The sequence below is a fragment of the Ochotona curzoniae genome, unplaced genomic scaffold, assembly GCF_017591425.1.
Source record: "Ochotona curzoniae isolate NIBS_2020 unplaced genomic scaffold, NIBS_Ocur_1.0 contig_3643, whole genome shotgun sequence".
NCBI classification, from domain to species: domain Eukaryota; kingdom Metazoa; phylum Chordata; class Mammalia; order Lagomorpha; family Ochotonidae; genus Ochotona; species Ochotona curzoniae.
This window is the reverse complement of record NW_024465933.1, coordinates 3,879,438-3,905,189: the sequence shown is the minus strand read 5'-3', so window position 1 is coordinate 3,905,189 and position 25,752 is coordinate 3,879,438. Positions and strand designations below refer to the sequence as shown.

Genomic DNA, 25,752 nt, shown 5'->3' with positions numbered 1-25,752 from the left:
GCACCCCTTTAAAAAAGTGAAACAGCTACTAAACCAGTGCATAGTGGACAAGAGATTCAAACCCCAGTGAAGAATAAGGAATGCGCCCATCTTCCACTCTGCACATGGACAGCTGGAAACAGTACTGCTGCCATCCTGTTAGTAAGTGCAAGTTTTCTTGAGCCCACTCAAGCCTCAGGTGGTAATCAGTTAACCTGACATCTAAACTGACACAGGAGCACTTGCTCAGTAAGGGGAGATCGACTTTGCCAGACACCAATGAAAGAAATTCTGCCGTAGTCAGATCGGTAAAGGCTGCTTAAGGGCTGGCTAGAGAACATGAAACCTCTGGGGGCAATGATGTAAAGGAATTCACAACTGCTTTTTCAGGTTCTTCTTGGGATGTAGGGTGGCAAGGACTGGCAAGAGTCCAGAAAAAGCATCACTGGTCATTCCACTCCACTCCTGAGAAACATACAGCAGCAGAAAGCTGAGATGGCCATCCCAGCAAACGTCAGGCAAATGAAACTCCAAGACCAACACTTGACCAGAACATACTCCCATTTGCTCTCTACCAGCCGACCAAAGCACAGAACACTCACAGGGAAGGGCCTGGAGGCTGGGCACACAGCATACCCAAGTCACAGCACGAAATGAGGATCTGCAACTCCAGATGAAGCAGGAATCAGGGAAAGCTCTGGAAATCAGCCCTATCCACAAACAAAGGTAACAAGAGAGGCATGCGAAAGGTGCTGGCGAACCCAGGGTAACCACGGCAACAACATGTAGTCAATATTGCAGTACTTCTATATAATTCAAAATAAAGCATTCAATGAAAGAAGTGGATTGTAGTCGGAAAAGATACACAGGACGCTCCAGAGAGCTCCAGGGAGGCTGGGCATATCACCTAGTATTGCAGATCCCTGTGCAACACTCATCTGCTCTATCAGAACATCCAGCCAAGCCTGGCTCTGGCTGCCAGCTAAGGCAGACCCCAGGAAGCAGGGATCACGGTTCCAGTTACGGGGCTCCTACCTCTGCTGGGGGGAGCCCTGTGAGTTCTGTTCCTGGCTCCTGGGTTCAGGCCCGACCCAGTGACAGAGCGCATCTGCATGCTCTTGTTGTCTCAAATGACGAGTTCAAGGAAAACACAATTCAAGTTTATTTACTTGGTGTAAAAATTTTCAAAATCCAAGTTTGAACTTGGCAAAAATGAAAAAGACACTGAATATATAAAACCAAGGTATGAAAATCATGGGGAAAAAAAAATCCACCCCCCCCCGCCACAAAAATCAGTAAGAACATAGTTTTCTAAAGATAAGTGGTATTTTGGAGTAACCAAAGCTTCAAACTTTAATAAAATGTAATTTTTAGATTAAAAAAGAATTTTGGAAATCCACTCCATAAGTTTTTTCATAACACACACTACAACATCCACTTTCCATAAACTTTTTGGAGACCTTGCATAGAACAGCTGGAACAAGATAATCAACTAGTTTCATCCGACTGACATGTATAGAACATTCCACACAACAACAGCAGAACATACACACTATCAGGTCTATTTAGCTTTATCAGGATGTGCCATAATATATCACGCAAATTTGTTCCAATTTTTAAAATCAAAGTAATTTAGTAGGTTAACAGGCTACAAGAGGAAATGTAATTATCTCAATAAATATAGGAAAATTTTTTTTCACAGTACCGCTTGAATTAGCACATCAAGAAAATACATGGAGGATCCATGATCCATATGTTCAGAACTATACAACGCTGGTTGAAGAAATCAACAGAAACCTTAAACATGAAACAGAAAATTCACCAATGTCTGTTCTTCCCAAATTGATCTACAGGATCAAAATTTTAATAGATATATACATGATATACATGTTCTTTCCCAAATTCTGGTGGAAAGACAGAAAAACTAGAATAATTGTAGCAACTTGAAAAAAAAAATCCAAGGATTACATTAGCTGATTTTAAAGTTAATGAAATCGGAGTATAGCACTGGTGAACAGACATTTTCACACAGATCAAGACAAAGAGATACAGGGCCAGTAACAGATTCACAGAGTCACTGTTATTGGACAAAGGTATAAGAAAAATCCCAATGGAGAAAAAGGAGTATTCTCAATGTGGTACTGAAATGTTTCAAGAAAATTTAACCAAAAAAGAAACTTCTTTAAAGCACATTATGCAACAGCAGATAGCAAAGAAAGTAGTTTTAAAATTGCTTTATTAATTCAAATTTTTTAATGTTATTTGGGATTCCCCCTCAAACTCCCACCCTCCAAAAGACTTTCTTCATGTTGTTACAATAGTATAGTCCTTCATAAGAAGTCATAATTCCATCAGTCTCTTATTTATGCGTGCCCCGACATTGCTGGTGCAGTGTCAGACAGGTGGGCATCCCATTGTCTGCACATTTCCAACAGTTTCACTGGGAGCCCATCTTTTGAGCGCATGTTGCATTGTACCCCCACATCTGGATATGACAGACCCCAGTACTCCATCACAATACATTGCCATAAATGAGAAGCCATGAAATGAGGTCAACAACTGGCATGAATTAGAACAACAGCCACAACAACAACAACAAGCCACTGAGTAACCAAATTTTATTTTTCTTAAAATAGCTTATAAATGCCTTAAGTATAAGAAAGCAAGGACATATTTTCTAATAGACTCCATTATTTTTCAGTCTTTTATCCTATGGAAAAATGTTTGAGCTGAGTTTGGTTGTTTTATAAAATTCTGGTCATAAGGCATATGCTATTTTGCACTTTGATTTTTCATTCAATAATTTTATTTTTACAACATGAAATTGCTTAAATATATTGTTTGTAACAAATGGATTTCATTTTCACAATTAAATATTGACCGATTTAAGCCTTTTTCACATTGTTATGCAAATTTCAACCTAATTACGTTTATGATTGCATATGTAATTATGAAATAAATAATTTGTACCCAAATTTTACATCACAGGACCCAGCATAAAGGAAGCCAGTGGAGTACACATTTCCAGTCTGTTTTCCTTAAGCCTTATGTGGCAGTTTTCATCTGCAACAAATCAAAATTCCTGTATAATTAGTAGCAGTGAATGCAATGAGGTAACTCTACTAATGTATGGAAAATCACTTCCAGATACATATTGATCATTTTTAGTTTTTTTAACATTGCATGTTCAAATTGGTATTTTCATAATAGCACTGTTAATTATTACATTATATGGGTTCTTAATATATTATCAAATTTTTGTTAGAAAATCTATTCTTGTCTCCTGTACTTTTCTTCTGCTCTATATAGAAGTCCTAATCAATAATTTAGTGATCCGAATTTATTCTTTTCATGACTTCTTCCTTAAAAGATTTATTTATTTCTATTGGAAGAGCAGATTTTTACAGAGAGAAAGAGAGACAAAGAGAAAGATCTTCCATCTGCGGGTTCATATCTCAAGTGGCCACAATGTCCAGAGCTGAGCTGATCCAAAGCCAGGGGCCCGGAGCTTCTTCTAGATCTCCCTTGGGTGCAGGGTCCGAAGGCTTTGAGCCTTCCTCAATTGCCTTCCCATGCCGTAAGCAAGGAGCTGGAAGGGAAGTGGAGCAGCTGGAACACGAACTGGTGCCCATGTGGGATTGCCACACTTGCAGAGGGGAAGATTATCCAATTAAGACATTGTGCAGGACCCACATTGCAGTATGCATCTCTACTCCCGATGAAAGACGGGCTCCTGATGAAACTGTTAAGTATATCTTGGCAAGAGAATGTTGGACTTCCTATCTTACTACACCTACAACATCATGGTGTGCTTTAATCGAAGAATGACTATTTTGTGACTGCTGCTCAAGGACTATATTATTGTAACAATATAGGGGAACGGGGAGGGTTGAAGGGGAAATCCCTGAGCCTATGGAACTGTAAAATGACAAATAAAATCATAATGAACAAACAAAAGTATTCTTTCTACATTTCACCCAATTAGTTTAGAATATGAGTAGATGGTGTGATGAAGATCAAACCAACTTCACCCCAACATAATTTACTCAACAATTAGTTTCTTTTTTACTCCTTTAGAAAAATATTGGATGCGTTTATAGAATAGTTTAGCTGACTATCACATAAAATTCTGACCAAGGCACAATGTCACAGATGTACCAGGTGATTATTTCAATGACAAATGTCACAAATGCACTCGGTCCTGCAAATATACCCAGAGAAGGACAGGAAGAAGGGAAGGGAGGTCAGCTACAACGAAATGTAAATGGTGGAAACGATTTAGTAAAGCTGTGAAGCCCATGGGTATCTTCATCTTAGCAGTTTTACTCTACAAAGAATTAGAAATTCACTCCATTCTCATCAAGCAGAAGCCTGATTTCTCCAGACCAAACCCCAGCAAAAATACAAACAAAATCAACACTGCCACAATAATACTAGGTAGGTCTTATTGCCTCTAATGTTTAAATATGTTTTTAAAAATATTTCCTGATTTTATTTATTTGGAGGGGAGGAGCAGGAACAGAGAGACAGAGAGAGAAACAAAACCAAAAACAAAACAACCAGCCTGCTTACCTACGGGTTCACTCCCCAAAGGTTAGGCCCAATCTGAGAGGCTAGAATGTGATCCACCTTTCCCAAGAAGAGGCAAGAACTCAACCACTTCAGCCATCACTGGGTGCCTTCTGGGGACAGCAGGCCAGGAAGCAGAGCTGATATCCAAACTCAGGCAGCCCCAGCTACTTACCCTGACATGCCAGCTCAAATGTCCCCCTCTGAAGCTGTTTTGTTTTACAAACAATTTTTTTTCTTAACTATACTGAAATATTTTAACACGATTTATAAGATCATAAAAATGATGTAAAACCAATGTAGCAGAAAAACTTTCATTCCTACTGCTACTCAGTACATTATTCCAATTTTCTTAAAGAATAAGATTTTTTTAAAGAATTATTTTTATTGGAAAGGCAGAGACAGAAAGAAAGATCTTGTATCCACTGGTTCACTCCTTTTTTTTCTCCACTGGTTCACTCCTAAACTGATTGTAACAGCCAGAGCTGAGCTGATCTGAAGTCAAGAGCCAGGAGTTTCTTCTGGTTCTCCCATGTGGGTACAGGGTCCCAAGGCTTTGGGCCGTCCTCAACTGCTTTCCCAGGCCACAAGCAGAGAGCCGGGTGGGAAGTACAGGAGCTAGGGTACGAACTGGTGCCAGTATGGGATCCTGGAGCAAGCAAGGTGAGGACTTTAGCCTCTAGGCTACTACCATGGACCCAAGATTAAGCTTATAAATGATAAAAAGTCAACAGCACTCTCAGATCACTTCCTTGTTCAAGATGGTATGTGTGCGACTTTTTTTAATTGTCTGTTACAAAAATTCCCATATATTTTATTTTGAGGTAAGAGAAAATAATGTCCACTAATTAGACTAACTTACTAAAAGCATTTTTTTAGCAGACAGTCTTAGAAATGTGTGCTAACTCCTGCTCCAAAAGACTCATCTTCTGAGATGTTTATAAACCTCAAAAAGGCTCCAAAAGCAGCCGTCAGAAGAGGTTTCCCTTTTCAGATCTCTCATGTTTACCTCTAGAGACACAAAGATTAACACACTTTCTGTCATTTTCTCTCTGTTTCTCAGAAAGATACCTGCACCACTACTAGCTACTCCATGTACAGCCTGGAAAGTCAGATTTTACAGAGAGAAGGACACAGAGAAAGATCTTGCAGCTGCTGGCTTACTTCCCACATGGCCTCAATGGCCAGAGCTGAGCCAATCCAAAGCCAGGAATCAGGAGTTTCTTCCTGGTTTCCCACGTGGGTGCAGGGGCTCAGGCCATCCTCCCCTGCCTTTCTGGTGACCAACAGGGAGCAGCCAGGACACACAGCAGGACCTGTTTGGGATGGCAGTGCTTGCAAGTGGAGGAGCATTAGCCAATTGAGACATTTTACCTGCCCTAACTGAGAATTTGTAAGATTAATTCTGTTAAAATAGCTATGAAAATTGTTAAATACCCTGTGATAAATTCAACCAAGCACGTTAAAGAGCTCTACAATGAAAATTATAAAACATGAACGAAATCAGTAGAAGACACAAAATATAGAAAAATCTTCCATGTTCTTGTATTAAAAGAATGAATATCAAGATATCCATGTCACCCAAAGCAATCTACAGATTCAGTGAGTGCCCAATCAAAATATTAAAGACATTCTTTTCAGACCCAGAGAAAAATGACTGAAAAATTCATATGAAATCACAAGACTCTGACTAGAAAAAGTGATTGTAACCAATGAAAATAACGATGGAGGTTTAACAGCATCATGTTTCCAGAATTATCACAGGGTAGTCGTAAACAGCCTAGTACTGATACATGAATAGACATGTGCATTAAAGGAAGTGGGAAGAGACTTCAGAAATTAATACACGCATCTACAACCAACACATCTTTGACAAATGAGCTAAAATTGCTTCTGAACATTTTCCTCAACAAATAGTGTTGGGAAAATTAGATCTCTCCTTGTGGAAAAATAGAGCAAGATGTTAATCTTACAACTATATAAAAATCAAATTATAATGGTCCAGGGATGTAAACCAAAGACATTATTTGATCAAATTAGTAGAAGAAAATGTAGAAGAAATGTAAAAAAAAATGGTCATTTGAAAGAACTTCTTGGATAAGATGCCAGAAGCACAGACAAGAAAGGCAAAAACAGACAAATGAGATTAGGTCAGGTTGGAAGCGTCTACACAGCAAAGAAACTCAGCAAAGCGAAGATGCAACCAACAGAATGGAAGAAAGTCTACATAAATTATGCAACCATTACTGAAACAATATCCAGTATCTAAAAAAGAGCTCAAGAAACTTAACAAGAACAAAACAAACAATCCAGTTAAGAAATAGGCAATTTTCAAAGGATGAAGTATTCACAGACATATGAAGAAATGCTCAGGAACATATTAATGCATCAGGGAGATACTGAAAACTACAATGACGTTTCACCTCACTCCAGTTATAATGGCTATCATCTAGTGATCCAAAATAATAAATTCTAGCAAGGTTGTGGGGAGAAGGTGTTCTAATCCACTGCTGATGTGAACGTCAACTTGTATGACCCTGCCATCCCACTCCTGGGAACTTACACAAAGAAAATGGAATCAGCGTGACAGAGTTATTTACACATGCAGATATACTGCAGCTCAATTTAAGATATAGAATCAACCGAGATGTTCCATGGATGACTGAACAAAGGAAATGTGGTGTATAAACACATACACACTCTATGGTATTCTACTTAAGCATAAAAACAATGAAACCCTGTCTTCTGCAACAAAATTAATAGAACAGGCCACCATGATCACCAGTCAAATAAACTAGCTGTGAAAACAAATACTCAATGTTTTTCTTGATTTCTGGAATTAACACACTCAATAAAGAAAAATCAGACTATGAGCAAACTGACATTTTGAGAGTTGATTGCTACTTACAGCAATTGTTTAGATTCCCGAGGAATAGTGGGTTTTTTTTTTTTCTAAATAACTGTTTAGTTTCTTTACTGAATGGAGACATAAGCCTGTGATTATAAAGTAAACTGAAAATATGTCACTGCAAAAATTAAAAATAAGAAAGAAATGAAGAGGGAAGGCAGAAATTGGGAGGGAAGGTAGCCTGAGAAGTATTATTATATTCTTAAAACCGTAGATATGAAATACATGAAATTCGTTCCTTTCAAATACATTTAAAAAGAATAATTCTCCACTAACAAAACACACACACACACACACACACATTAACAGGAATTTATCTTGGAATATTTGTTCTAAAGAACCCAAAAGTTAATCTGAACTCTCACTGTTACTTAGAGATCTCTGGGAAGTTTATGTACAACGTTTTGATGTATGCTGACATGCAGAAGACTTCATAGCCACAAACTGCAACGTAATCACCTTTTTGCATGCATTTAAGGTTTTTATTACTTTTTCTAAGTTCCTTAACTTCCATATCAAGGCACTGAGTGGATATATAAAGGACCATTTCAACAACACATAAGCAGTCTGGCACCTTATTGGCTTAGGTTGCTGGGAATACGGCATCACATTCCATTCTCTGTAATCACAATGAGCATACATTTTTTTTTTCACTGATGTATCCTTTTTACAAACTAACATTCAGTTTGCTAGAAATAGTCCCACAGGCCATAACACCATGTGAGGTATGCTTTAAAATAAGTGAAGGGCATGAGACTCCTACCTCGGTCCCAGAGGCTGGCCCTTAAGGCTCTCTCCAGCTGCTCCTCTTCGCTCAGTCCAGCTGTGTACATGTCGTAGTTGTTGGGTGCTCGTTCATGGGAGCCGGGCCTGGAGTACGGAGAATGGTCCTGGTACCCAGAGTAGCCTGGAGGCACAATGAACCACTTAAGAGAACACAGCTGTAGACTTCCCTTCTATTTCATGCTCCCTATTTTTGGCAGGTAAAAACATTCAAGTCACTGAGTATATAAATGCTCAAAATAATTCAAGTCACTGAGTATAAAAATGCTCAAAGTAAGAAAAGATGACATGGGGAAAATGTGTACATGACTGTGGGCAATGATACTGTCACTATTCCATCGTCAGGGTTCCATGTGGGGACTAAGAGGGACAGCTTTTTACTGACTAATAAGAAGAGCACATACTAACTCAGAAGGCAGGCAGAGTTCTGGAAAGGACTAGAGGGTGCTAACAACAAACAGAGGGAACTCTTTCAACTTAGAGGTGCCTAATACTCAGAGCACTTTTTATTAAGTCCTGATTTAAGCCAAGAAAATACTAAAAACTGTAGCAGTTAAATCCTTACTCTTGTGGACCCATGCAATGAAGAGGTAGATCAGTGTTTAATACAAACACTACAGAATTTCTGTGTGAGTAGTCATACTTCACAGAGTAATACAAGATTGTGGTGGACTAGCCAATTTCTCCGCAACCACAAATCACAATTCTATATCAGATATCGCAGTTTCTATCAATAACACTGCAATTAAATATATATAAATATATATAAATTATATATATAAATATATGTATATGAAAATCTGAATTATAGAAGGTAGGGAGGTGGGGGAGAGATCTCATATCGATGGTTCACTCCCCAAATGGACCCAATAGTCAGGGCTAGGTCAGACACAAGACAGAATCTAGGAAATCCATCTGGGCCTCCCTCTTGGGTGGCAGGGGCCAAATAACTGGGCTATCATCTGTGCTTTCCCTGGTGCACTAACAGGGAGCTGGATCAGAGGCAGAGCAGCTTGGGCTTGAACTTGGCACGCCCGTAGATGATGACAGCCTTTCAAGCACACTTTAGACTGCTCTGCCACAAGTCCAGGTCCCTGAACAGCACTTTCTAAAACTCGGAGTAGCTGGGTTCTACGCTCAGTTCCACTCCTGACTGATGTCTTGATAAAGCAGCTCCTGGGAGGCAGGAGTATAACTGGATTCCTACTACTCACACGGGAAACCGTGTTGAACACTGAACAACTTGACTAACTTACCAGCCAGGGTTCTGCCTCTCCCTCTTCTTACCACTCCCCACATCAACCAATCTATCAATCAATCAATCAATCAGTAAATAAATGCTTAGATCTGCTAGATAAAAGTGAAGAAATAGCCTGATCATTAAAGTTTTATGCTCCAAACAGAGACATCTTGCACAGTACACTTTTGCAAAATAATGCCATCAAATATTTCTATCAATTTGAGGCAAACTGCCAAGCTGTAGAATCAGTTTCAGAAAGGAATTTTCTCCAGTGTAAGATGATCAATCTCATCCTGGCATAATGAGAGAGGTTATGGTCTGTTTATTTTCTCTCTTGTCAATATCATAGCCTATGAAGATGATATTTCAAATGTTTAATGTGGTTTTTGCTATTGATGAAAATTCCTAACCTTTACCGCACTGTGTCACGTATCTCGGTATCAACAGACATAGTATATGACTGAGTTATAGCTTTAATAAAACTACAGGGGAAAAAAAAAGCATAATCAAATCCAGAGCAGGAACACTGCAAAACAGCACCTAGCTGAGATTTCATATTCAGAATCTTCGTACTGGTCATGAATAAAATAGTTCCTTGATATAAGATTAAAAGAAAAACAGCTTATTTTCAGCATTCCAATCTTCAATCTCAGAGAAGCAATGAACTGGCAATAAAACATGAGTTTTCGAAAAGAAGCTAACATAATTATACATTTACATAAATTATTTCTGTCTCCTGGTGATGTTTTTACAGCAGCACTGGTGAGCATGTCTTCACAACTCATGTGACAGAAATTTAATCCCCAAAGTCCTACACTGATATTCCTTGGTCATGAGGCCCTTTGGAGGTTAACTGGAAATACACCAGGCCATCCAAGTGAGAGCCATGATGGACTAGTGCCTTGTAAGAAAGAATAGCAAGAGAGCTCCATGCTGCCACATTCACTCTGCTCCTCACACCTGTTGGGATGCGGCAAGAGGACCTTCATCAGGCCTGGCAAGACGCCCTTACCATACTCTTGAGTAGCATGAGCTGAAAAACCCTTGCTGTTCATGAATTATCCAGCTTTAAGTTTTCTGTTATGGCAACAGAAAACAGACCGAAACATTGGAAAACCATACAATTTCTGTTATAGCAACAGAAAACAGACCAAAACATCAGAAAACCAAACAATTTACCAATTTTAAATGTATGACTCAACGAGTTTTGGTTTGGTCACACAGCTGTGCTATCATCAGCACAATCAAGTATTAGCATTTTCATCATCCCAGAAAAGAAATGTGTACCCTTTAGTTAATACTCCTCTATCGTCCAGTGCTAGGAAATAACTACCTTTACTCTCTATTTCAATAAAGGTGCCCATTTTGGATCATTCTTATAAATAAATTAAATAAGGCCCAATGTGACAGCCAAGTGGCTAAAATCCTCATTCTTCAAGCCCAGGATCCCATGTGGGTGCCAGTTCATGTCCCGGCTACTCCACTTCCCATCCAGCTCCCTGCCTGTGGCCTTGAGACCCTGAACTCATGTAGGGAACCCAGAAGAAGAACCCAGCTCCTGGCTTCAGATCAGCTTAGTTTTGGCCTTGTGGCCCTTTGGGGGGGAGTGAACCAACGGATGGAAGAGCTCTCTAACTCACCTTCTCTCAGCATATCTGATCTGCCTTTCCAATAAAGTAAATCTCTTAAAAATTAAGTAAAATAGAATTAAATAATATGTGTTTTATGTGTGATTCCTTTTACTTAGCACATTTTCAAGATTTTTCAATGGTGTGTCATAAATCAGTATTTCTTTCTAAGGCCAAATACCATTCCACTGCATATAATTCCACATTTTACCTACTCATTGCTTGTTAGACATTTTGGGATCTCTGTACCTTTTGAGCATTTTCAATAATGCTGTCACAAACAATTGTGGGGAAGTTTTCATATGCACATATGTTTTCATTTCTCCTGATTATAAACTTGCAAGTAGGACTTCTTGATCACACGGTAATTTTGTTTAACCATTTGTGGAATTACCAGAATGATTTTGCAAAGTGATTGTACCATTTTACATTTCAAAAGGCAGCATATAAAGGTCCTGACTTATCAGTTTTAATGTATCTTCTTTGGAAAAATGTCTATTTAAATACATTGCTCATTCATATTGATTACTACAATACCCTTCCAGATTGCTTCTATTTTACTGAATGCTCTTGAAAGTAGCACATTTTAAAAGTAAACATTCTATAAAATTATTACAGATTTTGGAAGCTAATTGTGAGAAGTCTTTTCCCTAATGCAGTAAAAATTAGCGAGAATTTTTAAAAAGATTTATTTAGTTTTGTTTGAAAGGCAGATTTTATAGAGAGAAGGAGACAGAAAGATCTTTCATCCACTGGTCCACTTCCCAAGTAGTCATAATGGCCAGAGCTGAATCGATCCAAAGTCAAGAGCCAGGAGCTTCTTCTGGGTCTCCCACACAAGAACAGGGTCCCAAGGCTTTGGGCCGTCCTCCACTGCTTTCCCCAGTCACAATCAGGGAGCTGAAAGGCAAGTGAAGCATCCAGGATACAAATTGTCGCCCATATGGGACCCCAGACATGCAATGTGAGGACTTTAGCAACTAGGCTGCTGTGTTGGGGCCTAAATTAGAATTTATGAACCATTTCCAATAACCAAATCCCATATTCCCTCTTTAATTTGCCATGTCAGAGTATCAGAATGCTGATATTTGGAATAGGAGAATGAGATAAGTAAATTTTCTCAATTTTTGCAATGGTTTAGGACAAAATAAGAATCTGGAAAACAATTTCAATACGCACAATCCTTCTGCGATTAGTTTCTCCCCAACAGAACTCATAGAAAACCTGAGCTCTCACTGCTCAGTTGGGGTATACGACCAGCAAGTTTCTTTCCTTGAGTAAAGGAGCTGTGGCAGTGTTACAGATACTGCCTTCTAGTCTCTCTTCCAAGAAATGGTCTTTCACATGAGAGGGACTGGTCAAAAAAAAAAAAAATTAACAGATCTACTTCACAACGAACAAAAGAAACAGGCAACCATTCCCAAACACTAACAGAATATTTATGGGGAAGTCAGTTAATATCAGGGGATGCCTGAGCGGTCTCTGACTAGAGACACTGCCCAATTCCCTGAGAGGGCCAATTATCTCACAGCAACACAGGAAGCATCTTGGGAAATTTCCCACATGGCTCATTATCACTCCCAAACCCCAGTGGAGAGTCACTCTGCTAAGGAAGCAGTACTTCCACCCATCCATGGCCCAAAATACGCAGCTAATTGAAAACACAAAATAATTCAAAGCTTCTGCATGCTCATCCATATCTATAGAGTTTTAACTGCCAAGAATATTGGCCGTGTCTTGAGGCAACGTTTTCCTGATACAGAAAAACATTTTCCTTCATGTTATTTCTTACTTAAAAGCAACGTAGCAGTGCTTTAATGGAATAAAGCTGAGAACTCTAAACATCTGAACACTATAAAATCTGATTTGGTACTTGTCAGACAAACCATGCAGACAGAAAAGGGGCAAGTTTGGGGGACTTAAGTCAAAAAAGACTGGTGTGGTTAGAGGTTCCATATCATCAATCATAAATCATCAACGAGCCCAAAGACCCCATCAATATCTATTAGGATGAGAAGAGGCCTCCTAGGATGAAACATTTTCTGCAGCTGTTCCTCTGGCCCAATCAGAGGCTTTTAATCTTCATAATAAACATTCTTGGGAAAAAACCTAACAATCAAACAATTCAGAAAAAGGTTTAAATTATATATTGCGACGAACACTAGTTTAAAGTTCCTTTTTTCGCTATATATGTTGGCTCTGCAGTAAAAGAAATTCTGCTTATCATTATTCTGTTAACTGCTCCATCTGTTTCTCCTACACATAACAGGATCTGATGGCAAAGGAGATCAAGAAACACCAGTGAGATTAGAAAGATTGGTAACAGCTCTTTAAACATTCATGAGGCTCTTTGACCTATAAAGACTTTTCAGCTAGGGACAGTCATGTTAAGAATAAATCATTACTTGTAAGGGATACATATGCTCTCGTAAAAGTTCCCTAGATGACCATTAGCATGGCCACCTGGCCTCATGTAGCTCTGCCTTTGAAGAAATCCAATCACTTCGGAGGAAGGAATATAAATGTGGTCACTGCACAGAGGATAAGAAGGTAAAAGACACTTTCATTTTTGTCTTTTATTCTGTGGCCAGTGTGATTCATAAGGAACACATTTCCCTTCCTCTTTCTGAATAAATGAAGAGACAAGAGAGAAAGAAGGAAACTTCCCCATTCTGTAAGGTTAAATTGGAACAGGGCCCATCTACTATCTGCACAGCAGAAAATGCAAGCACTAGGAATCATCTTGTCCCACTTCTATCACTTCAGCAAAGACTTCGCTGTCCTCGATCTCAGTTTCTCCACAGTCACACAGGTTGACAGGATCAGGTAATCCATGGTCAAACAGGTTGACAGGATGTGTAATCCACAGCTACACAGGTTGACAGGATCAGGTAATCCACAGCTACACAGGTTGACAGGATGTGTAATCCACGACCATACAGGTTGACAGGATGTGAAATCCACAGTCACACAAGTTGACAGGATGGGTAATCCACGACCATACAGGTTGACAGGATCGGGTAATCCACAGTCACACAGGTTGACAGGATGGGTAATCCACAGTCACACAGGTTGACAGGATCAGGTAATCAACGGTCACACAGGTTGACAGGATGGGTAATCCACGGTCACACAGGTTGACAGGATGGGTAATCCACAGTCACACAGGTTGACAGGATGGGTAATCCACGACCATACAGGTTGACAAGATCGGGTAATCCACAGTCACACAGGTTGACAGGATCAGGTAATCCACAGCCACACAGGTTGACAGGATGGGTAATCCACAGTCACAGAGGTTGACGTGATCAGGTAATCCACAGTCACTCAGGTTGACATGATCAGGTAATCCACAGTCACACAGGTTGACACAATGGGTAATCCACAGTCAGGTTGACAGGATCAGGTAATCCACAGTCACACAGGTTGACGGGATGTGTAACCCACACTCACACAGGTTGACAGGATCGGATAATCCATGAGTAAATAGGGACTCTCCTACCCCTTTCTTTTTCCAGAAAATCTATTTGTTCCTAGCATCTTAAAGTTTTCACCTGGAGAGGTGAAAACCTTTTTATAAATTATTTTTCATCTAATAACTTTGTTATTAGATGCTACATTCTTTGCTTTAGGGAGAAAATAATCAACAGGAAGACAGAAACCAGATAGGTGATAGAATCCCCACAGCCTTCCTGTCCTACTCAGCTTTTGCTACCACTTAAATAAGCTGGAGAGCATTTCAGTTATCCAGCTGGAGTGAACTAGTCCTTATAGCCAGAGACCAAATGGCTCCAGAGGTAGAAGCAAGCTGAGCTGGCACTGTCCAACACCTGAATCTCTGCTGTTTCTAGGATTGTACGCGTCCAGTCGGAAGTGAAATCCTCACAAGTGGAGACTGCTCTGGCAGCAGCCATCACGTTGATCTCTAAGGTCCCCAAGCCTAGGAAACTCCCATCACTTCAGGCTATGGCTTCAGTTTCTCATCCATTCTAATCACCTGGAGACTAAACAACAAGTCCCTGCTTCTACCCTCATCAACTATCAGTGGTCTGTAGTGAATTCAAGGCACAGATATGCTGGAGGAGCAGCTCAGGTGATTCCTGTATCCAGTCAGGGTTGGTAATCATGACTCAAGACTTTAGAGCTTTGTAGAAAATGGAGGTAATCCATCAGTACTTCTCCAGCCCAGTTTGACAATCTCAAATTCCCCCTGGAAAGTCTTTTCCTCCCATGCTTTCCACAGCGTCTACTCATCCATCAAGAGCAGCACTCCACTGTAGCACCTCCTGTTTCCCATGGTGCTCATGCTGCTAGATTGGATTCCTGCTGGTCAGGAAGGAACAAGCAGGACTGAACCAGCCCACTTGCCCAGATTAAGCAGAAGGCATGCAAAAACATGGGAAGCAATTTTTCACACACTGTAGACAGAATTCAGAGTTTTGATCCTTGAGTCAGGAAATAAAGGAAGTGAGCCTGGAGTTAGTTTCCAGGTTACAAAGCAGGAAGCAGGAACACAGCAGAGCATAGCAGGTCCCTGACTTAAGAAGTTTCAGGGGAGGACTGTGAGTGGTGGTGAGGGGGTTGGTGGGGATGGGTAGGATGGCAGGAGACCGACATAAGGAGAAACAGGAGAAACAAAATCACGCTAGCATCATCAGCTGTTATCCCATTATTTGACAACAACCTATATCATGTATCTTCACTGTTTCCCGCAACCTAATGAGTGCTATTTGTTTTATTGTTTGGTATTTTCAAACATATGGCTATGCCCACACTCCTGCCCCAGGATTCTAAACTCTCAGAACAGGATCAGTGGTTCTTCTTCTTCCTTCCTACAATGGCAGCTCTGGTACTCTCAAAAGAAACACTAAACAAATGCTGCTGTGTAAACTACTCTGTGGCTAAGTACCCTAGTGAGGAAAATTCAGCAAAAAGTAATATAAGTTTTTAATAAAAATTCTATACTTGTGTTTTTTTTAAGCCAGGGGTCAACAAGCCACCATTTTTGTTTCAAACATAACCTGTTGCCCATTTTATGAACAGGGTTTTATTGGAACATGACAATGCCCATTTGTTTAACACGCTACAAAGACAGACTGAATAGCTGTGGCAGAGACCGGGGGCCAACAAAGCTTTTGGAACCTAAAACACCAATTATATTTCCCATTACAGAAGAAGCTGCTGGCTTCCAGTGCAAGTTAAGCAACTGACTTAGTCCATCTGGGCTGAATAAACAATCTCAGACTGGGCAGCTCAAACAACAAACATGCTGAGGTCTCGCGGTGCTAGAGGAGATTTTTCATGGTGCAAGACCCGGAAACTGGCACAGCCGGTTCTGTTGGGAGTCCTCCTCTGGTCCCAGGCTCTGACTGTCCATGGCATCCTCACATGGCTGAGTGTTGCAGTTACAAAGGGCACACCTTCCAGTTCTGAGGCCTCCACCTATATGATCCTTCCCAAGGGCTCCATGCTTAATGCCATCACATCAGTGTTTGGAATGTCAATACAGGAAGAACTCGGGTCGTGGTGTGAGATAGTGTGCATTTTCAGCTCCACAGCCTATGCCTTCTCTAATATCCATCTGCTAGCGCTGGCCCAGTGTCACCATCCCAGCAGTGACACTAAAAAGAGGAGGCACACTCTTGAGGATCTGGGAAAAGCTGGAACCACAACCAGACCCCTCACTGCCAAAAGTGGCGGCGTTTCAACCCTTTTCTCCGCTGCCCCTCTTCCCATTGGCCTTAGCTTTCCTCTGCCGCTTCTCCAGCCCTCTCTCCACCACCCTTCTTTGTTCTTGTCCCTGATTTCTGCTGCATTTTTCCATTCTTGTCCCCAAACTTAGGTCTTACTACTTCTCTACCGCTTTTGTATCCCTCTTTTCCAGCCCTCTCTCCGCCACTCTTCTTCCCATCTTTCTCCATCGTCGTCTGTCTGCCTGCCTGTCTGTCCGTCCATGTGTCCTAGTCCCTCCTCCTTACTTTTACCAGCTACTTTTATATCGTTCTCCACCAACCACTTCTCCCCGTGGGTCCACTTCGCACTACATGATAGGCCAGTAGCAATGACATAATTGCAGCGAGGGCATTAGCCTATCCCCGTGACTTCCTGTTTACCTGCTGGCACGACCAACCCCGCCTCCTGGCCCTGGGCCAGCTGCCATCTTGCAACAGCCCTTCCCAATCCCAGGAGTGGCTTTAGCACCCTGCTCCCCACAGCCCAGGATACTACTATGTCGCTGCCCCAAGGCTGGAATGTAAAGCCTTTAACCAGGGACTTAAGCTTTTAATACAAAGTCCCTTTGCCTTTGTACACAGACATGGAGAGAAACACATTCTCCCTCTTTAAGTCGTACAGTGAATATCAGAGGAAGGCCTACTTCAGGGTCTTGGAGTAAGCATCCACCCTCCTGAATACATGAGGGAGGCGGTCTATGGAGAACTGTGCACTTGAAATCCTAGTGCTGGTCAGCAGTACAGTCACAACTTGAGAAACAAGGGTTAACCTCCTTACGCGCCAGAGACCTCACACCAGCAGACAACTGCTCATGTTAGCACTGTTCCCCTTGCCTTCTTCATTGATGCACCCACTCTCTAGCCGACCCCTCAGTCTGCCTTGTAGGCATGCTGCAGGCACAATTACGAATTTCCCTACCACAACACGCACCAGTTTTATCTTTAAGCAGCTCTACAGTGGTGACTTCTAATGTTCAAAATAAATTTCAATTTATTAAAGGAATCAAGATGCTCACCTGAATTGTTAAAGTAGTAGTGCTGTCCCGGGTAACCACCGCTGGAGGAAAACATGCCTAAAGATGAAGGAAAACAGGTGATTTAATGGCAGCCTTTGAGTTCCACAAATTTTTCAAACTTTTAGGATCTTCAAGAAAAAATATCCAGGGTCATTTAAAACCATTTCTAACCAACTGTTTGGAGGCCACACCTAGAGGAGAAAATATGTGTGTGAGGAACAAGAAAAGTGTAACATAAGCTCCCCAAAGTCATGTAAGTGTTCCTGTTTTAACATAGACTTGGCCTCCAAAACTGGGGTTTCCATACATGTGTACGAGCAGAGACTCTCGGGCTAAAAAAAGAACCTTGTCCCAGCAAGGACATCAGGAGAGCAATGTTCTTTCCACCAAGGGACTGTATGCTTTCTTATCCCCACAGAAGACAGTGGACACTGCCCACTGTAAAATGAAGGGAGAGAGGACCAGGTAGGAGACACGCTGTGTCTAACCCCGACCTTCCTTCCCAGGAGGCAGCAGGCAGCAGTTTCCATGAGCTCAGGACATTTTCCATGGGGCTCCTGTGTCATTTCCGTCTCAGCTCACTCAACCCTTTGCTTGCCTTCACCGGGAGGAAAGGCAGAGAGTATGCAGCTTGCTGGCAAATCACATTGAATGTTTCCTTCAATCTCCCACAGCTCATTTTCCAGTGTGTTACTGAGCAAATGGCTCCAGAAAACAGGGAAGGCTTTAAAGAGGAAAACTGAGTTTTAAATGCCAAACTTGAGAGAAAAGCTCTCTTCAGAAATTAAAGTATCTGCTGAAATTTCATAGCATATCTTTAGAAAGCTTTACTAGCCATTAATTTTGAGATACACACAGAAGAGAAACAAAGCACTGAACTCCTGAGTCATGTTTTCACTTCTATGGTATACATTACTAGACTCCCATAATGAAAGTATTTAAAATGTAATAAAACTGGACATTTCTACCAAGTGGAGCTTTTGCTGCTTCCTCTGAGCACATGTGTGAGAGGCAGAGTAGCAGCCAGTGCAGACAGAGCACACACAGGCTGCACAAAGCAGCCGCAAGGCAACACAGCGTGCTAACCAACATGCTGGGGTGGTGTGCAAAGTTGTCTAATGGCATGAATATTATATGGTTCACAAGAATACCAGTCCCTGGCACAAACTGTGAAAACAAATTATTTATGGTTCAAGAAAAGGTAAAATAGTCTCTGAAGACTTCCTATGAATAAAAGATGAAATATTGAAACCGGCACAGTCTATGAAACATGTACTTGCAAAACAGTTTCCTTACAAGTCAAAGCCAATATAGCATTTTAAATTAAGAAGACTAAAAAAAGTGCATATATTTCAAGATAAAATATTTCCTTCTGGCATCAGCATGGAAGGAAAAACAAAGAAGAAGGGGGAAAACAAAAACAAAAAACAAAAGACCCCAGGAGCCAGGTGTCGAGGGAATGCCTGAGTGTCTGTCTGGACCCTCAAGGACCCAGCAGTCATTCTCAAGTCTTTCAAATACTGATCTTGAACTTCCTTCTGGTCTGGCTTCCTTTTTTAACTTTGCTGTCCACATATATTAATTTGAAGAATAACATGAAAGGATTACTTATTTTAGATGTGCTTTATTTTTCTAGGATTTGAGGAAATATGTGATTTTCTGTGGGCACTATGAGCAGTAAAGAGTATAGAGCTGTAGTGATGTTTGTCTTCCTCAAAAGCCTTACACTTAAGGTTTGAGTTTGCTTCGTCTCCCATGGAACACTATGAGGAATTGCACGGGCTGTCCACCTCTTGGTTCAAAAAGAAAAATCCCTATCTTAATGAATTCCTAAGCTGCACCATGGAAGAAATGGGAGTGTTTCTGTTCACGTTAAAATTAAGATGTGCTTCCAATTTGCTGGGATGCCAAAGGAGTTCCGTTGTGTACCTGCACATGCCTTCATCACCTTCTTCAGTGGCCCTTCGGTGTACATCAGTCCGACAAGAATCCCAGCCAGGTGCCCAGTGAAGGAGGACCTAGGACGGAAGGCATGCCGCGTGAGTGTCTGTCTCATTAGCCCACTGCATTCCAATCAGTCACAACCCACAGGCTTCGCGTGTCTTTTATGCTGAGCAGCATTTAACTCAGTCCAAAGGACATCTCTCATACCTTACACGAGGAGAAAAACGCACACTGAATAATCCAGGGCCCTTCCCACACAGGGAGGAGTTCAGTTCCAGCACATGAGAGCCTTGGTCCATGCAAACAATTAAACTACTTGCAGTTTCTATCGGTGCTTCTTATCACAAACCATCAATGGAACTATTCTTCATCCAGAATATATTTGGACTTCCCAAGCCATTCTGATGTCCTTTGCCACATGACATCTCTTGGGGTTCGGAGCAGAGAGTTGCACTGTATACAGTGCCGACAAGTGGAGTCAGAGTAAGTGGGACTCGGCAAAGGACTCCGAGACGGTGACCTGAGTCTCCCAAAGTTATCATCTTCTACACCTTTCAGTCACTCAGCAAAAGCAAAGACATAAGCTTTAAACTTGGACCATGAGTTAGGGCACCTAACTGAATCCATTCTTCTTAAATCAGCATCCAAGACTGGCAACTGCTTCTGAGATTTAAATGTACATCTCCACATGGTGTCCCACTTTGGGAACCAGGATGGTTTTAGGCTGGAAAACTGCTATGGAGTTCACAGGCTAAATGACCTCCTAGCCAAAGGGTTAGAAAAATATTTGGGATTCTAGTAACAATCTTCACGTGTTACTACAAACACAGGACCTAGAAAATGTGTTGCTTCCTAAGCACTGGCCTCAATTTCTAGTTGCCTCCTGCCATCCACGTCTATCCACGCCTGTACCAGCCTCTCTGGGGTCTCGCTCCATCCCACCTGCCAAGCCCTCCTCTTTCCATTCCTACTCCAACAATTATGTTTTTAGTCCTCTCTGGTATCTGCCAAGACACTTCTGAAAAGCAGAGCATTAGGTACCAGGCTAGACCCCCAAAGAATCTATGATGAGTGAGTAAAGCATGAAATAGAGGAACTCACAGAGCTAATATCTTTGCAACCCGGCTCTTGTCCCGCAGTACATCCCACCTGTTGTCATCAGTTGTCCCCCAACACACATTGCCATCTTCCGGAATTGGCTGGGTCTGCTTACAAATAAGCCAGTGCGCATTCCAGCTCTAGCACGTGGCCTTGACTGTGTCCTCCCTCCACCTTATCATCTGCTGCACATATCCCCTCACACCCCAAGCACACATCACCAGAGGCGAAGCTGAACCACATCTGTCATGCAGCACCCCTTCCTTCTGCCTTCCCTGAGGGCCACTGCCTCATCCTTCACTGGAGCAGGTGTCCAGGCCTCTGGGTGGCCAGCAGTGTTTTGGTGGATGTCTGTCTGCCTGTCACCTGCATGCACAAGCACACACACACACCCTGAGGGCAGCAATGGCGTCTTAGTTAGAATTTCTTCAAAATTAAAAGCTCAAAAAAAAAAAAAAACCAAAATAAAATCTAAGCAACTGAATATACCTCCATGCTTGGAGGAGGAGGTCCTTCAGTCCAGAGCAGGGCGAGTGAGTTCTCGAGGGGCTGATATCAATTCCAAAAGCATGGAGAGTTTCATTGATTTATTCCAAAGAGCGAGGTCAATGCCGAGCACTTGACAGATACTCAGACATGTATCACCTGACTCAAGTATGGCAGGACTGTATTCTCAACAGCATCTGGAGGCAGCAAAATACTTTAGTTCTTTCACTTTAAGAGCTCACTGAGATCCGGCAGTCACAGAGCTGAGGACGGGGCGCTCAGTTATCTATCCAAGAGGCCCAGGCCACTGCTCTGCACCAAGGCAGCAGCACCCTAGAGGGGAGGAGGCCCCGAGACACCACACCAGGGGAGGCCCAGGCAGCCCTCACAAAGGCTTGGCTCTCGGCACACACAGAGGCCATAAGGGAGCACAGTTGGGAGGTAGAGATGAGCGCAAGTCTTATACAGACACAACAGCACTGCTCCTTGCTCCCATGGGCCAGATAAAGGACACCATGACTCCAACAAGGCACCTCGCACTCCATAAAGAGGAAGGCACAGCCACCAAGGGTGAATGTGCACGCAAACCCCACGCACCTACTATCCTACGCACTGTCGAAAGCCAAACTCTCACAGTATCTACAAAAAAGGGGTGGTGGGGAGTAGATAAATGGTTTCCAATTTCCTCGGAAAATTGTAAGAACCATGCTTTTCTTTTCCTGTTCTTGCCCTAAAATTTTCATTCTATATTATGTTCACATTAAATAATATTTCTTTCACTCAGTTTTAGAAATGGCAAGGAAAATGGCAGTTTTAAAGATGTAAAGAGGCCAGATTCAATTAAAAAAAAAGTAACTTCAATTTAAATGAAAAGAATGAAATAGCAGTATTTAAAAAAAAAAGAAGATTTATTCATTTCCTTGAAAGGCAGAATTCTAGAGAGAGGAGCAGAGTGAGAGAGACAAAAAGAGAGAGAGAGAGAGATCTCCCACTTGCTGGTTCTCTCCCCAAATGGCTGGTCTGAAGCCAGATGCCAGGAGCTCCTTTGAAGTTCCTCAGTGCAGGGGCACAGGCCTCTAGCCCATCCTCTGCTCATTTCCCAGCAATATTAACAGGGAGCTGGATCAAAAGTGGCACATCAGGGACTCAAACCAGTACGCATATGTGATGCTGGAGCCACAGGCAGTAGCTTTACAAGGTACACTACAATGCCAGCCCATTTTTAAAACTCCCAAAGCCAACCTTCATGGTGAATTACTTAGATTCATGGAAGAAAATTTTAGCTTGGATCCCCAACCTATTAGTCAAGCTTGAATGTCATCTACAAATTTAGAAACGTTTTATTGAGATATAATATGCAAACCAAGAAGCACAAGTATAAATGTCATTTTTAATTTAGATTACAATATACAGAAATGAATTTCTGATCTTAAATGAGTTTTCATAAGTTTGTGATACCAGCTCATCTCCCTAATTGAAATACAAGTAACTAGTGAAGTTGGGGAATCACTCTGGAGAAAATACTGCACTGTTCCCCACAGCAGCATTTTCCACAAAGTGGAAATGCAACAGTCCTGATGATTTCATTCAAGTTCCAGAGATGCATTCCTTTTTTTTAAAACGATGACAAGGGAGTATCATCATCTTCTTCAGTCAAAACTGAGTGTCTCTGAATATTATACAAAAAAAAAAAAATGGAGAGGATTCCATTGAAAACAAAAGACATACTGGGATCAGCTGTTCCAGTTTGGATCCAGCTACCTGCAGAGGATTATGGTGCAGGTGCTTGGGCTTCTGTAGCCACATGGGAGATCTGGAAGAAGCCTCAGAAGTCTGGCTTTTGCCTGGCTCACCTCTGGTCATTGCAGCCATTTAGGGAATTAACAAGTGGAAGGATAATGCTTCTCTCTTTCTCTCCTTTTCTCTCTCTTTCTCCTCGTGTAATTTTGACTTCTTTCGAATCAATATTTTTTGTTGCCTTTTTTTTAAAGGATATACCTTTAACTTTTACCATGCCATTGGTAACCACTGGACAAATTCGTTTCCTTCACCTAAAGATGGACACCTTTGATCTGAGAAATGAAAGACCCTCAGAAGTTGGAGAGCTGAATGGGCAGAGTTGTCCCCAGATGTCCAGGGTGAGCACTTGAACCCAGGGTGCTACAGAGGCCACGGAAGCCCAGGCTTCAGGGCAGGAAGGCATCTGAGTGCCCTCAGCAGCGGCTGCGTTCAACCTTCACATGTGACAGAGTGTGTTGCTGTGACCATAGTAATTACACATGCTCAACAGAAATTTAGAATCAGAGTAAGCCTGCAAGGCTTCACTATGTTCGTAGTTACTCATGGGAGCAGACACCTAAGGCCTCATGTGAAACAGTTCATCACAAACACAGGATTCCAGACTGCAGCACCTAGGCAAAGCAGTCAGACCTTCAGCTGGGAAAACATCTCCCTGTTCCTCCAGCCACCGCCCAGAGGTTGCCACTGGCTCACGCTGCTTTTCATCAGCACACTATCCCAGCTCATCGCTGGGCCGTTTCTGCTGCAGTGGCATAACCTACTACTGGATTCAGTTTCCTCCTTGCTAAAATTTGAATTCTTTCATTTAATGTGAGAGGGTGAAAAAAAATTCTCCTCATCTATGTCTTAAAAAATAGTCATTTCAGCATCCAATTCTGATGATGGGAATAGGTTCCTCTGCATAGTTGACGAGATGGTCATTCCTTGGCAGGCAGTTTAATCTGCCTTCCTGTCTGATTTTAAGATTCTATTCGGGGTGTACTGCCATACCACAATCATGGAGCTCGTAGACGTACTTAGCTTGAGATTCACTGTGCTTCTTGATGTGAGGTCAGATGCTTTTCTACAATCCTGAAAAGGCTTCAGTCACAATTTTCTGTCTTTTGGTGTCAGAAAGACATAGCACTTGTGTATTTCCTCAGACACAGAGGAGCCTCAATAAATGTTTAAAGATAAAATAGTTAAAATCAAATCAATGCTGCTACCCAGTGTTTATAAGAGACAGTGATGCTAGAAAAGAAAATTGGGAGCAAAACTAAGATTAAGTTACCATTGTAAATTTCAGTTGTTCAAATTAAATACAGATATTATTAATCCCAATCGAAGGTGTTCTCTGCTAGTAAATGGGCATACACTGGTCTTCACCCTTGGAAGAGCCTGCTTATAAGGCTGGGCTATGTGGTTATGCAAAATGTTTCTACTTTCCAGTGTTTTGTCTTTTTAAGATTTATTATTTTAGGTAAGAGTCAGAGTTACAGAGAGAGAGGGAGAGAGACAGAATAAAAAAGTTTCCATCTGTTGGTTCACTCCAAATGACTACAAAGGCAAACCCAGGAGCAAGGAGCTTTGTCCATCCCTCCCACGTAGATTTCAAGGGCTCAAACACTTCGGCCCTCCTCCACTCCTTTCCTTGGATCAGAAGTGGAACAGTTGGGATAACAACTGTTACCCCAGTACTGCTGTTTAAAAAAAAAAAGCACTATTAAGCACCATTGTACGTTCCTTAATCCCCTCCTGTGAGAACAGCCAGAAACTGAGCCCATCAGAAGCTCTGGAGTTTCGGGATCTTAATAAACAGCCCACAACAGCAGTACATTAAAAGAATTCTGTGAGAACTTTCCAAGTCTTAAACATCAGTGCCCCTACTAAAGTACTTGAAGAGATAGCTGCTGCTCCTGGTGCACTTTTCACCCGCTGCCCTCTGCTGGCATGTCTCTTGTTGGTTTGGGAGAGACTCAGTCAACATGCTCTCCCACTCCCATCACCTCTGGTCTTGGAAATAAAACTTATACACCTTCCAGTATTATTTCTTCAGAGGTATCTACACTATCAATGTATCCTCTACTCTCCATGTGGGATCATTAAATAAGACATCAATTGTAGACATGGGGCTAAGAAGATGATTTCCTAAGCTGGTGTGAGCAGGCTGCATTCACTAATTCACTTAAATACCCAGTGAATGACTACTACGTGAGCAAGCCAAGCGTGAGCTCTGCCTCCTGGAGCTTGTAATCTAGGAGCGGGTGATGTAGACAGTGCATGAACACACACACACACGCACACACTACCAACTGCGGTAACTGAAAATGACTGCACTTTCCCCCTGAATGCTCTGGGATGGTTCCTTACGGAGCTGTCATTCAGAGCAACACTGTACATCCCAGAGGCAAGGACAAGCACACACGGCATGGTCTGCGGGAAGAATGCAGCTGGCTGAAGCAGTGTCCACAGGGTACTCCAGGAGATGCAGCTGTAAAATATGTGCACACATTAGGTCACACAGACCTCGTATGCATGGAGGCTTTGTGGGATGTTTTCTAAATACAATCGAGGGCCACTAGAGGGTTGG

General features: G+C 41.8%; 1 protein-coding gene across 4 annotated transcripts in view; it reads right to left on the bottom strand.

Moving 5' to 3' along the window:
- Nucleotides 1–25,752, bottom strand: part of RHBDD1 (rhomboid domain containing 1) — a 145,877-nt gene that overhangs the window by 58,752 nt on the left and 61,373 nt on the right. For all 4 annotated transcript variants that reach the window (XM_040982823.1, XM_040982821.1, XM_040982822.1 and 1 more), the window contains 3 exons: nucleotides 19,785–19,873; nucleotides 17,856–17,912; nucleotides 8,220–8,363 (listed from right to left, as the gene is read on the bottom strand). In XM_040982823.1, coding sequence (XP_040838757.1) covers nucleotides 8,220–8,363; nucleotides 17,856–17,912; nucleotides 19,785–19,873 — 290 coding nt within the window. The remainder of the gene's footprint in view (nucleotides 1–8,219; nucleotides 8,364–17,855; nucleotides 17,913–19,784; nucleotides 19,874–25,752) is intronic.